The sequence below is a fragment of the Grampus griseus genome (genome assembly GCF_964374135.1).
Source record: "Grampus griseus genome assembly, chromosome: 10".
NCBI lineage: Eukaryota > Metazoa > Chordata > Mammalia > Artiodactyla > Delphinidae > Grampus > Grampus griseus.
This window is the reverse complement of record NC_139004.1, coordinates 100,590,194-100,602,583: the sequence shown is the minus strand read 5'-3', so window position 1 is coordinate 100,602,583 and position 12,390 is coordinate 100,590,194. Positions and strand designations below refer to the sequence as shown.

General features: G+C 55.0%; 1 protein-coding gene across 2 annotated transcripts in view; it reads right to left on the bottom strand.

Moving 5' to 3' along the window:
* Positions 1-12,390, bottom strand: part of GRIP2 (glutamate receptor interacting protein 2) — a gene marked incomplete at its 5' end in the record, with an annotated part of 131,377 nt that overhangs the window by 89,507 nt on the left and 29,480 nt on the right. The window contains one exon of one of the 2 annotated variants that reach the window (XM_082663616.1): positions 1,787-1,841. The exons of the other annotated variant lie outside the window; for it this stretch is intronic. Within the exon in view, the coding sequence (XP_082519742.1) occupies positions 1,787-1,841 (55 nt within the window). Of the gene's footprint in view, positions 1-1,786; positions 1,842-12,390 lie in introns of those variants that run through there. 2 annotated transcript variants of the gene reach the window in all.

The following is a 12,390-nucleotide window of genomic DNA, read 5'->3' as shown; positions in this document are numbered from 1 at the left end:
GTGTGTTTGTGGGGTGGGGGCGGAGGGTTGAGGGGGAAGAGGAAGCTCAGCTGCCGATGGGAAGATGAAAATCAAGATTACCAGGAGTCCACTGTGTGCCAGTCCCTCCCCCAATCTTTCCTAACCGTCACTGCAATCTTGGGAGGGTGGCTTGTCTTGGGTACATTTTACCAATGAGGAAACTGAGGTTCTGAGTGAGCCACACAGGAAGAAAGAGCCAGGGCACGATTTGAATCCAGGTCTGTCGGGGAAAATACAGGCACTTCCTGAATCTCCAAGACCCAGAACCTGATTCATGGCATGTAGTTGGCTGTTCTCCATATCCTGGGGAACACTCAAATCAGAAGCAGGTCAGACTATCCCTGCATGTATCTGTCTACCCCTCCAGCATGGGAGGATTCCACTGGGTTCTCTGGGGCTGTGGACCTGAACAGGAGGATAACAGTCTTGATGGCTGAGGGGAATTCTCCCTTGGGGACAGTCCCAGCACAGGGGTCCCTGGGAAGCCCCAAGGGAAATACTGTTCTTAATGCTACTCTGTCCCCAGGGAAGGGGCTTCCAGGGACCTCTGGGATGTCAGACCACCAGTTGTCCGTGGCCAGTGCAGGGTCTAGAGCCCTTTGTCATCCCACAGACCCTGCTACCTCTTGACCGCTCCTGAAGCAGCACTTCCCCCCATGTAGGTCCCTCAGTGTCTAGAAAATGCTCATGGCAGTTATAAGAATTGGCTTGAGAAAACCCCTGGATGTCAGCTGTGTGGCCATGGGCAAGTTACTTAACCTCTCTGTGCCTCAGTTCCCCCCATGTACATTCAGGATAAGGACAGGGCCAACCTTGCAGGGCTGTTGTGAGGAATCAGTGAGTTAGCAGAACGTCTGGCACACAGTAGCACTGAATTAATGTCAGTTACTCTTGTTCTTATGAACAGTACAATTATTCTTAGTTCTGAGGCCTGAAGCATAGAGGCTGCGAATCCACCATCACCTGCCACCCCATGCTGCAGATGAGACCACAACACAGGGAGGCCACAGCTGAGACCTGGGGTCACAGGGCCTGGAGGCCTGGACTCCCTGCTCTAGACACTCCTCCCTCCCCCGACTCCCACCACAGCCGCGCCTCCTTCAGGAGCCCCCTTCTGGGGCTCAGGCACCCAGGTCCAAGTCCTGCATTTGCCCACGGCCCCCTGCCCCAGCTCCCCACCTCGCCCTACACACACACACACACACACACACACACACACACACACACTAGCTCCACCCGGACAGCCCCATGCCCTGAATCAGGAGAAAAGGAAAGGCCGCCAGGGACATGCCATGTGAGGGGGCAATGAAGGAGACGGTGGCAAAGAAAAGTAGAGAGCAAGGGAGACAGTCACAGAGAGAGCAGGAGAGGACACAGACAGGGACAAAAAGAGCAAGAGAGAGCAGGAGAGAAGACAAGGAGCAGAGAGGTCGGCTCAGAGGCAGAGAGGTGGAGGGAGGAGAGAGGGAACCAGACAAAGAGAGACAGACAGAGACAGAGGTGGAGGGAAAGATGAAGAGACGGAGTTAGAGAGACTCAGACAGACAAAGAGATGGAGACATGGGGAAACGGCCAGGGCAGAGAAAGGAGTCACACGCACAGATTCAGGGACAGAGACCCAGAACCCAGCGGCACACAGGCAGATAGGGTCGAGGCGGAGCAAGGGGTAACAGGGTGGGGAGGGGAAGCCGGGACTCTCCAAGGCCCCTCGGCCACCGCCCTCCATCCAGACCCGGGTCCAGCCCCAGTCCCCGGGGCCCCGTACCTTTGGGCCGCCGCCTCACCACGCCCAGCCGCCACTTGAGTGACACAGCCAGCATCACGCTGCCTGCCCTTGGGGCCCAGGGCCCGGCTGCCTGAGCCGCCCGGTGCTGCGCCGCGTTCCTCGGAGCTGCCTGCGCTACTGGCAGAGGCTGGGCACTCCCTGCTCCGCCCTCCCCAGTTGCTAAAATAGATAATCCTCCCCGGAGCCAGCAGCGGTGGCATCAGTAGGGCCCTTCCTCCCCCACAGCCCCGGCCTGGGGAGTGCGGTTCCCGGCTCCCGGCTGTACCAGACCCGGTGGTAAGCCTCCACCGCCGGACCTGGTCCTCTTCCTCCCAGAGTGCTCGCCTCGCCCACCCCTTCTTTTGCCAAAAATCTGCCAATCCCCCTCCCTCCTCCCTAGGCTGGGCTGTTCGATGCCCCCAGGCCTTTGCACTGCAGGCCCTCCCCCAGGAATGCTCCTCCTCTCCGGCCTGACGCCTCGAATTTCTCTGCACAAGGAGGCTTGCTCAGCCTTCAGACATCCCTGCCTGCTGGAGTCCTCGCCTGCTGGGTCTCAGTAATGCTTTTCATACTAGGTTGAGATTGACCCCCTCCAAGCCTGGAAGCCACTGCAGACAAGGACAGGGTCCCCTGAGGTCAGCACAGGCATCTCAGGGGCCATCAGTGTAGAATGCTGAGTCCGAGGCCCTCCCGCTTCAACACCAATTGCCACACTTACCCCGGTTTGTAAAACAGGATAATGAGAGAATCCCCACCCAAGTGGCTGGGTGGGTGGAGTCGATGGATACCTATGAGTGCTCCAGGCATCCGGCAAGTGCTCAATAAATGTATCTGGCGTCCCTTCCTGTCTCACACACAGCTAGCCTCCTTTCTGATCCCCCCCTACCCCCCACCCCCCCGCCTAGCCCCTGAGGTGGGCAGGACAAGCAGCATTACACTCAGAGACACGCAGGGGCGGCAGGGGGCTCAGGGTCACGGAGCAGGTGCGTGGCAGAGGTGGACTGGATGCTAGGCTCTGGTCCCTCCCCACCAGGGCAGCTCATGCTTCCTCGATCTTTCTCCAAACCACTGAGGCCCCAACAATGGATCAGGCCACAGAACACCTTCACGGGGAGGGCCAGATACCCTCTCGGGAATCACAGCACCACACAAATCAGAGTTCGTGCTTGAACCAGCAGCTGGGCCTCCATTCAGAAAGTCGGAGGTTTCTCCCGCACGCAGACTTCCTGCCAATCCCTGTCACTCTGCAATAATCCCACCTCCAGGCCTTGGCCCCGTGTTCACCAAGGTGCAGGCTCCCCACTATGGATGGAGTGCAGGGCAATTTCAAGTAAACAGACCCAGCAGTTACTAGAAATGAATTACACAGTGAGACACTGATTCCCTCCTCACTGATCTCCCAGTCCTTCTGAGTCCACCCAGGAGTCTCCATTTGGTTCTGTCACATCATAATGCCGCCCTGAAGTTTGCAGATCAACCTGTTTTAACAAGGGAGCAGGCCCTAGGCTCAGAGGGCCTCCCCGGCGTGGATTCCAGCCATATGCATCGGGAGACTCTTGCTGGCAGAGGTCGGGCTTGGGAAAGCCCTGCTGGGGCGACTCAGTGAGGCCAGCATTCCTGGGTCCTTTCTACTGACTCCAGTGAGGAATTCTGTCCCTTCATCCTTACGGCGAGGGTGGCAGAGGCCACTAGGGGGCAGCCCAGAAAGATGGAAGCGGGCACCGGAGAGAGATCACACAGCTCCTTCCGGAGACACGAGACAGGGTGTGGGCCACCGCCATCCCAAACCTACCCACTCCACTGCAAGCCCTCCCGAGGGAAGGGAGGCCCGGCGTCTCGCTGAACAGCAAATCTCCAAGAGAGCTGTGCAGAGTGAGGGGAGAAATCAGAGAACACAAGCCTTCGAGGATGGGCAGGCCTGAGTTTGAATCCTGACTCAGTGTGCCCCACTGAGCTTCAGTTGACGTGTTTCCCAACTCTTCCCAAGTTCAAAGTGCCGTGGGTTGTCTCCATCTAAAGGGGCACAGGATCCACTCAGAAGTCACTCAAGTCCAGCCACTCGGAACTGATTTGGGAGGTGGCTCCCTGGGTGCCAGAAGACCCAGGTCTTACCAAGAAGCTCCCTGGCACTGTGTCAGGTGCTACCCAAGGAGCAGAGCGGGGAGGACGTGGTCCCTGTCCTCTAAGAGCTCCCAGCTCAGGAAGTTTCCCCATCTGCACCCTGGGGACAAGAATCTGCACTGCGTGATGATTTTACATATTGGAGCATCTGTATACAGTAGGTGCTCAACGCTCACCTCCTCTCCCCACGCGCAGTCCAGCTTCTCCTCTAGACCATGAGCTCTCCGAGAACTGGCACCTGCACGGACCCCTGCTCTTTCTGCCTCCTGTTCCCTCTTCTTCTGGCAGCATCATCCCACTTTCCTGGAGGAGCTGCTCCTCCCCTGCACTCAGGCTGGGTGGAGCTCAGCCCCCCAGCTCCGGGAGGGCCCTTGACCCAGAGCCTGCAAACCAGCACACTCCCAGCCTGGCCACGGTGATGGGACAAGCACACAACCCAAGTCAACCCAGTGAGAGACGATCCCGGGACTCAACCAAACGCCTGGGAAGGGGAATCCTGTCCACTGCGGGGTGCAGGGAAGTGGCGTCATGCTGGAGCTGCTAGTGGCCACTGTGACACCAAAACAGAAGGGGGGTGGTGAGAATGATCACATCCTGATGATGAGGTCACCTCAGCACCTGGAGCCCACTGTGCCTGATGTCAGTAATATCCCTTTTCTGTTACTGTAGCCAATAAATTCCCTTCTTTGCTTAAGCCAGTTGGGTTGGGGTTTTGGTAACGTGGACCCCCAAAGAGTCTTCCTCATCTCGGGTTCCAGTGCAGAACAGGGGCTCAGCAAATGCAGAATGAATGAATGAATGAACGAACAAGCAAACAGAGCATAGATTGATATGCTCCTCAAACTCTGCCTTTAGTGGTGGTCCCAAAGCCTGGACTTGAGTTGAAGGAGGCCACAGCTGGATGATGGGTTCCTTGCTGGCACAGGAGTCCTGATTGTCAGGACTTGAGAAGGGAGATTGGGGATTCTGGTTTCCAGCCGTCGAGAGCTTGCCTGTTATCTGAGCTGCAGCTGCCAGGTGCTCCACTCCATGGTCCCCAGATTTTCACAGGACTCCTTCTGCAGAAATGGTGGCTTCAGGGAGAGTGTGGGAGAGCACATGACCCCGTCAAGGAGATGAGACCAGGGATGAAAGAGCAGATCAGCCCAGGCAGGGAGTCAGGAGGCCTGAGTCCAGGTCCCAGCCAGCCCTGGGCTACAGGGTAGCCCCAAGCAAGTCTCTGCTGTTCTCTGGCCTCATAGGCTATAGTCCATGGCCTTCCCTGGGTTCACCCTCCCTGTGAGTCTCACTTCCTCTGCCCCAAGGCCCGGAGATGTTCCTCCCATCACCTAAGGTCACACAGCCACTGAGGCAGCCAGGTCAGGATTCAAACACAGGGCCAACTGACTTCCCTCCAAAATGAGGTGACAGAGCCCAGGAGATGGGCTAAGAGAAGGAAACCAATCACAGAGGGATCCAGGCCAGGCTCCACCCTGGATTCTGCTTTTCCATCCCTGCCTCAGCCTCACAAAGCCCCAGAGGCCACGGGTTGTTGCCACCCCCACCTGCTTCCTGAAACAAATTTGCATCTCATCAGACATATCTTTCATCTTCTCAGCCTGGCCCTTTCTTCCCCAGGGGCCAAGTGGTGTGACATTTCTGCCGCCCAGCTCTGCTGATCTGAATAAGACAGAGGCCCCAGGCTCTACAGGTGGAGGAGAGGGGGTGGGGGCAGACCTCTCTTAACCACTTCTCCAGGCTTCGGGAGGGAGAGGACAATGGCCATCCATCCATCCATCCATTCACTCTTTCAACAAATGGTTTTTTTGCTTGGTTGGTTTTTTAAAAAATTATTTTATTTATTTTTGGCTGCGTTGGGTCTTCGTTGCTGCCCACAGGTTTCTCTAGCTGCGTCGAGCGGGGGCTGCTCTTCGTTGTGGTGTGCAGGCTCCTCACTGTGGGGGCTTCTCTTGTTGCACAGGCTCTAGGGCCACGGGCTTCAGTAGTTGTGGCGCATGGTCTTAGTTGCTCTGCGGCATGTGGGATCTTCCTGGACCAGGGCTCGAACCCATGTCCCCTGCATTAGCAGGTGGATTCCTAACCACTGCACCACCAGGGAAGCCCCTCAACAAATGTTTTATTAAGTGCCTTCTGTATGCCAGGCTGGAAGGTACAGCCACAAACAGAACCAAGCCTTCACAGTGCTGATATTCTAGTAGGAAGACAGAGAGTAGATGACCAATGTAAGAATCAAGTAAATGTCACAGGATGTTAGAAGGTGAAATATGCTAGAAATAAATGGAGCGGAGTGAGGGGTATCTGAGCACAGAGGGAGATGTTGCCAATTCTAAAGGGGGTGGTCTCCTCAGAACCCAGACTGGTCTCTAAATACCTTTTCCCACTAAAAGGGTCCCCAGGGCTCCTCCGAGAAGAGGCTGATTACAGGACTGGTGCAGGGAACGTACAAGACGAGCCTGGCACAACTTGTGTTCCCATAAAGTAAGGACATGCTTGAAGGCTGACGGGGAGGATTGAAAGGACACAGAAGCCAGCTTGAAGGGCTCCCACTGGCCACATGTGGGCCAAGTTGAGCATCAGAAAGAATAATGACTGCAAAACTGTAAAAATCCATGTGTTCAAAATTCTCAAAAGAAAGAAAAACCTCCTTGGTTCCTTTGGAGGTAGTCCAGGCACCAACTGAGTATTCTATAAGCAGAAAATGCAGGTAAAGAATGAAGCATTTATCCTGTCATCCTGTATGAACAGTATTTTAGGGGAACCTAATAAGGGAAAGTCATTCTATACAGAAGAACGACTGCAAATAGGTGCAGAAGAAATAACAGAATGGAAATCCTAATGAAATAAAGGATCCAGCATTGGACATCAATGGAATGTTGAACAGAACTATATGACACAGGGACCAGGCAGACAGCACTTGAACCCCTGGACTGATCTTAGCATCACCAAAAGTGGAACATTGTGGCACATGTGCGTCTTGATAGGATGTGGAAGGAAGCCTAGAGCACCACCTGTGACATAGCCTTGCCTGCAAAATCGGACCTGAATTAAATCCAGCTCTAGATCCAAATCCTAGTGGACAGAAAGTACAGGGGACAGAAGAATGTATTAATGACACCGTGAGGCCATTCCACAGGACAAATGACGGGTTTTGCCAACAAATAATTAGAGTGGAAAAAAAGAAAAAAAGAGGGAGAAGGCACTGTTATAGATTAAGAGAGATTTGAGAGACCGATCAACCAAATGCAGTTCTAGGACCTTGGCTGGATCCTGATTTGACAAAACCAAGTGTGAAAAGACATTTTGGGAGACAACAGGGGAAACTGCACAAGGACTGAATAGGAGGCAAGATTAAAAAATATGGTGAATTCTGTTGGGTTGATGCTGTTATTTTAATTATATATAAAAAAAGTCTTTATCTGTTGGAGATACAGATGAAAGAAAAAAGTTCACGATTTGCCCTTAAAATGCCTCAGGGGTATTCCTGGGTTACATGTGCCATTTAGAAGTAAATGAAACATTGAAATATAAAATAAAAAGAAATAGGGGGGTCCTAAAAGGCCTCACTAAGTGGCGGGCATTTGAAGAAAGGCTGAAAAGGAGGGGATCATGGGGGACTCTCCAGCAGGGAGGGGCCAGAGACAGCCTGCAGTAACCAAGGAGGAGGGGGTGCACCGGGGGGTAGAGGGGGTGTAAAGCTGGGCCTCCTAAGGACTCTGGCTTTTCCTCTGGGGAAGGCAGGAGCCACTGTAGTGCACGGAGCAGAGGAGGGATGTGGCCTGACCTGTGATTTAACAGCATCCTCTAGCTGCTGGAGGGAGAAGGGACACCAGGTGGCGAGGGTGTAGGTAGGGAGGGCAGGGAGGGGGTCCCTGCACACGTTGGGGGAGGGCCAAGGGTCCCTGGCCCCAGGTGGGGACAGAGGAAGTAAAGAGACGGGTGGAATCTGGTATCTTTTGAAAGTCAAAAAGCCTTTGTCTGCCAGGGTTAAACATTTGCAGAATGGGAAACAGTCTTAGGAGTGTGAGCTCTGGGGTCCAAAAGGCCTGGCTCAGAGGCCAGCTCTCCCCCTACTCTCGCGTGGTTGCTTCCCCACTCTGGGCCTCAGTTTCCCCATCAGTATAATGAGGAGGATGATTAAGAACTCAGACAATCATTAAGCTGCTCTGTGGAGACAAACGAGGTGAAAATGTCCTGCAAGCTGGTAAGGGCTGGGCATGTGTTGCCAAGAGGGAAACAGCCTTTACTGAGCACCTACAAGGTGCCCGGCACAGAGTTCAGGGCTCCGAAGGCATCAAGCCTCACCTTATGACAAGTGATATCACCTGGGGAGCTTAAAACAACTATGGCTGAATCAGAGACATTTCGGGTGCCAGGATGGAGAATCGATGTCTCATTGCCACCCTGTAACAAAGTCAGGGCACGGGTTTTCAGATAGGGAAAGTGACTGCTCCAGCATCACACAGCTTCCAAGTGGCAGAGGAGGAATTTCCAACACAACCCAGCCTACTACCCTCTCTGCCCATCCCCTGCCGTCCACCCTCATCAGAGCCGTTCTGAGCAGAAGCAGCCCCATGGGAGGCTCAAAGGCCACCAGGCGAGCAGCTTGTCCGTCTGATGGTTCTGAAACTTTCCTGAGCCAGAAACAAAATGCCACCAAGCATTTTCCGAGTGGGCCAGGATGGCTGTCCGACAGGTGCACCCACAGGGCCACCTGCCAGGAAACAGGGGGCATATGCCTGCTAATAGTCCTGGCACTGCCTTCACGGCGCAATAATTAGGAGCAAACGCCTGGGCAGGCACACGGAGTATGCAGATTAAGTCGTGGGGCCCTTGGGTGGAGGTGACGGAAATGCTGCAATTATAGTAGGGCCCATGTGCCACAGGGGCTCCCCACTAGGCACGCCTGCACCCACGCCTTCCCCACTCTGACCCCCAGACCTCTTGCCCACTGAGTCCCCAGGAGGGGACGGCCTGGAGCAGGGAGGTTTAGAGTCCAACAGCACTGGGTTCAAATCCTGCACTTCCCTCATCCGTGAAGTGGGTATGACATCGCCCAAGCATCCCATGGTTGTAACAGCTTCACGAAATAACGCAGGTCTGGGGCTGGCCAGGGCTCTGTGAAAGGGACCTGCCTTATTATTACATGCCAGGCGTTTGCTCTCATACTACAGTTTCCTTGTCTGAAAAATTGGGATAAAAATAACTAAAGTTTGAGTTTTCCTCTGCGGTAGACACTCCCCAGCTTTTGCATACAGCAACCCCCGCCCCATAACCCCATGACGTGGGGCTATGATTAATCCCATGTACCTGGTATAGACCTAGGCACGTGGAGCAGGGCGGAGGGCCAGGGGTGCATGGCTCTGAGCCTGAAGCCCACAGCTAGGCTCCAGGCCCACCCTCACACCCACTCCGCTGTTCCTTCCAAACACAGATGCCTCTGTTGTGGTCCCTGTGAGAGTGTGTGGGTGCGTGTGATTAAATACAGCAAATGTGGGAAAATGAGGATCAGGGGCACAGCCCACACCAGGGCCTGGGAGAGCTTCCAGCCTCTGTGCCCTTCCTACCTTGTTTTCTACCATGTGGCCATCCCTGCAGGCGGGCAGCTCCGGGGCCTGCGCTTAGAGGCAGACCAGGGCCGGGCCGTCCAGGGCTCTGACCAGCCGTGTGACCCTCAGCTCCACCTCCCCTCGGCCATCGTGGGGCTCTCACCCGGCATTTCGGGAGGTTCGGAAAGCTCGCCTGGGTCTGCCCGTTTTCCTTAAGTGGACACAAGGCTGCAGGGTGGACAACACCACAGCCTGGGGGAGCCAGTGGGAGGCCCCTGGAGGGAGCCATGTCTGAGCATCACCCTTCCTGGGGTGGCCTGCAGGCCTGTGTCCCCCAGCCGGGCACACAGAAGACCAGGAGCCCTCACAACACTGCTGGGTACAAGCACAGGGGCTTGTACCCACCCACCTCATCACCGGCACAGTCCCCGTCCTGCTGTGCATTCACCCCAAATCCCCAACGTCAAGCACAGGAAAAGGAGGAGGCCCAAGGCTGCATAGCTCGTTAGTGGCAGCTACAGACTGAATGCTTGTGTCCCCCCAAATTCTTATCAGGAGGTGGGGCCTTCAGGAGATGACTGTCACGAATGGGATTAGTGCTCTTATAAAAGAGACCCCAGAGAGGTCCCTTATCGCTCCCCCTGCGTGAGGACACAGCAAGACGGCGCCAGCTATGGAAGTGGGCCCTCACCAGAACCTGACCACAATGGTGCCTTGATCTTGGACCTCCAGCCTCTAGAACTGTGAGAAATACATTTCTGGTGTTCATAAGCTACCCAGTCCGGGTATTTTGTTAACAGCAGTCGGAATGAACTAAGGCAGCGGCACAAGTGGGGCCAGAAATACCAATGCCTGTTACCCCGCCCCAACCCCCGCAGGCAGCACCCACATGCTCCAGCACCCAGAGGTGGCCCTGCCGGGGGCCCCAGATAAAGAAAGGGAGAATGTGTCCCAAGGGAGCCCTCTGGGCTCTCCTCAGAGAGACTGGCCCAGCTGTAGGATGGCCTCTACCTGTCCACTTGTCCTCAGGGCAGCAGTGTCAGCGATCTAGACTAAGTCTTGGGATGCTGGCCATTCAAACAAGCCACCACAGTGTGGGAATCAGAGCCCAGGCCAGTAGGAAACTGGGTGATAGCCCACGAGGGCACAGAGCTCCCAAGGATGGGGACACAAAGCCACACAACCACAGGAGACTGGATAATCGTCCATGAAGGCACACTAGATTGAAACCCTGGAGCCCCAGAATGTTAGTCTCACGGAGCTCCAGGATGGTGGGTCCAGAGCCACAGAGCACTTATCATGGGACCACACCACACTGGGACCTGACCACAGGCCCCTGGAACAGCAGCAGACAGTGTCAGAGTTACAGACACAGAACCCACGGTGGTGAGTGAACCCAAGCTACAAGTCATCAGATTTAGGGTGGGGACAGGGTAGAGGATGGCATCGTGGGACCCCAGGCCATGTCCAAAGGGACAGCATGAGTTATTGGTTTCTTGCCAAGCAGACTATAATCTCCCAAAAGTTCCTTTCCACAGCCCCTGACCCCTCCAACCTTGCCCTCAGTCCCACCAAACTCCTCTTCCCAGGGCTTTGGGTGAGACAGGCAGTCACATGGCCACTGTGTGACCTGGGACAAGTTCCTGTCTGCTCTGGGCCATTTCCCCCACTGTAAAATTAGGGAGTTGGTCCTCTCTGAAGGTCAGTTCACCACCGGTAATCTATGAAATGATCATCACTCTTCTCTCCCTTTGGATAAGCTTCTGTGGTTCCCAAAGGACCTCATTTGAATGAATGAATGAGTGAATGAATGAATGGACAAGGCACCCTCCTGAAGTCTGACCACTGTGCTTATCTGGGCTCACCTCCTGTGCCCCTGGATCTCAGCCTCTACTGTCTGTCCCCTACATAAACCACGTCCTTCTGCTTTTCTCCTTCGTTTACTGCACAGCCACCTCCTTGGAAGGCCTCCTCTCCACCTTCCTAAATCCTCTAGACTCTGCCGGCCTATTCATGGGTCACCTCCCCCAGGAAGCCCTCCCTGACTCCTCTGGCCCTGGCTAACTTCTCTACCCGCACTGCTGGAACAATTGAACACTCCTCGGGACCCCACAGTTCCCTCCCTCACCGGTGTCCAGCCGTCAGCTTCACTCTCCTGGAGAGCAACAGCAGCCTCCTCAAAGATCTCCCTGCCTCCACCCCCACCTTCCCTAACCCACACTTCTCATGGCAGTCAGAAATCAGATCTCATCTTTCCCCTGCTTATACCCTCCCATGGCTCCCAGGACACTAGATGAAACCCAAATTCCTCAAAAGGCCTACAGGGTCCCATGTGATTGGTCCCCCGTGACCTCTGGCCTCATCTCTTGCCACTCCCTTCACACTGGCCTCCCCCCCCAACCCTGTTTTTCAACCACAGGGCCTTTGCACCTGCTGTGCCCTCTGCCTGGAACACACCCCATCCCTACCCTCCACTCCTGCTGTCTGCACAGCTCCCTCCCTCCCTCTTCCCTTTAGGTCCTCATTCAAAAATCACCTCCCTGTGATTCAGTGATTCAGCTGGGTTCCATCTGGGAGGCAGTCAGCCACAGTGAGGCTATTAAGCGCCAGACCCTTCCCTGGGGACAGGCGAGCCTCTGGGCTGAGGTGTCACATGTGTCCTGGGAACCAGGAGAGACAGCAAGAGGTTAGGGATGACATAAGGAACACCTGGAGTCAGAGTGAAGTCACCATACTCCTGGAGCTGCCCGGAGCCTCTTCTCTGCCTGAGGCTTGGGCAGCAGAGGCAACGAGAGAAAAAATAATGAGGACAACAACAGTGATAACCCAGTACCATTTATGCCCAGACCCCATGCGTTCGGTCATACTCCAGCAGTCATTCATTCACTGAAGAGATGCTGAGCAGCTCTTATGCGCCAGCAAGGAATAAAACTTGTA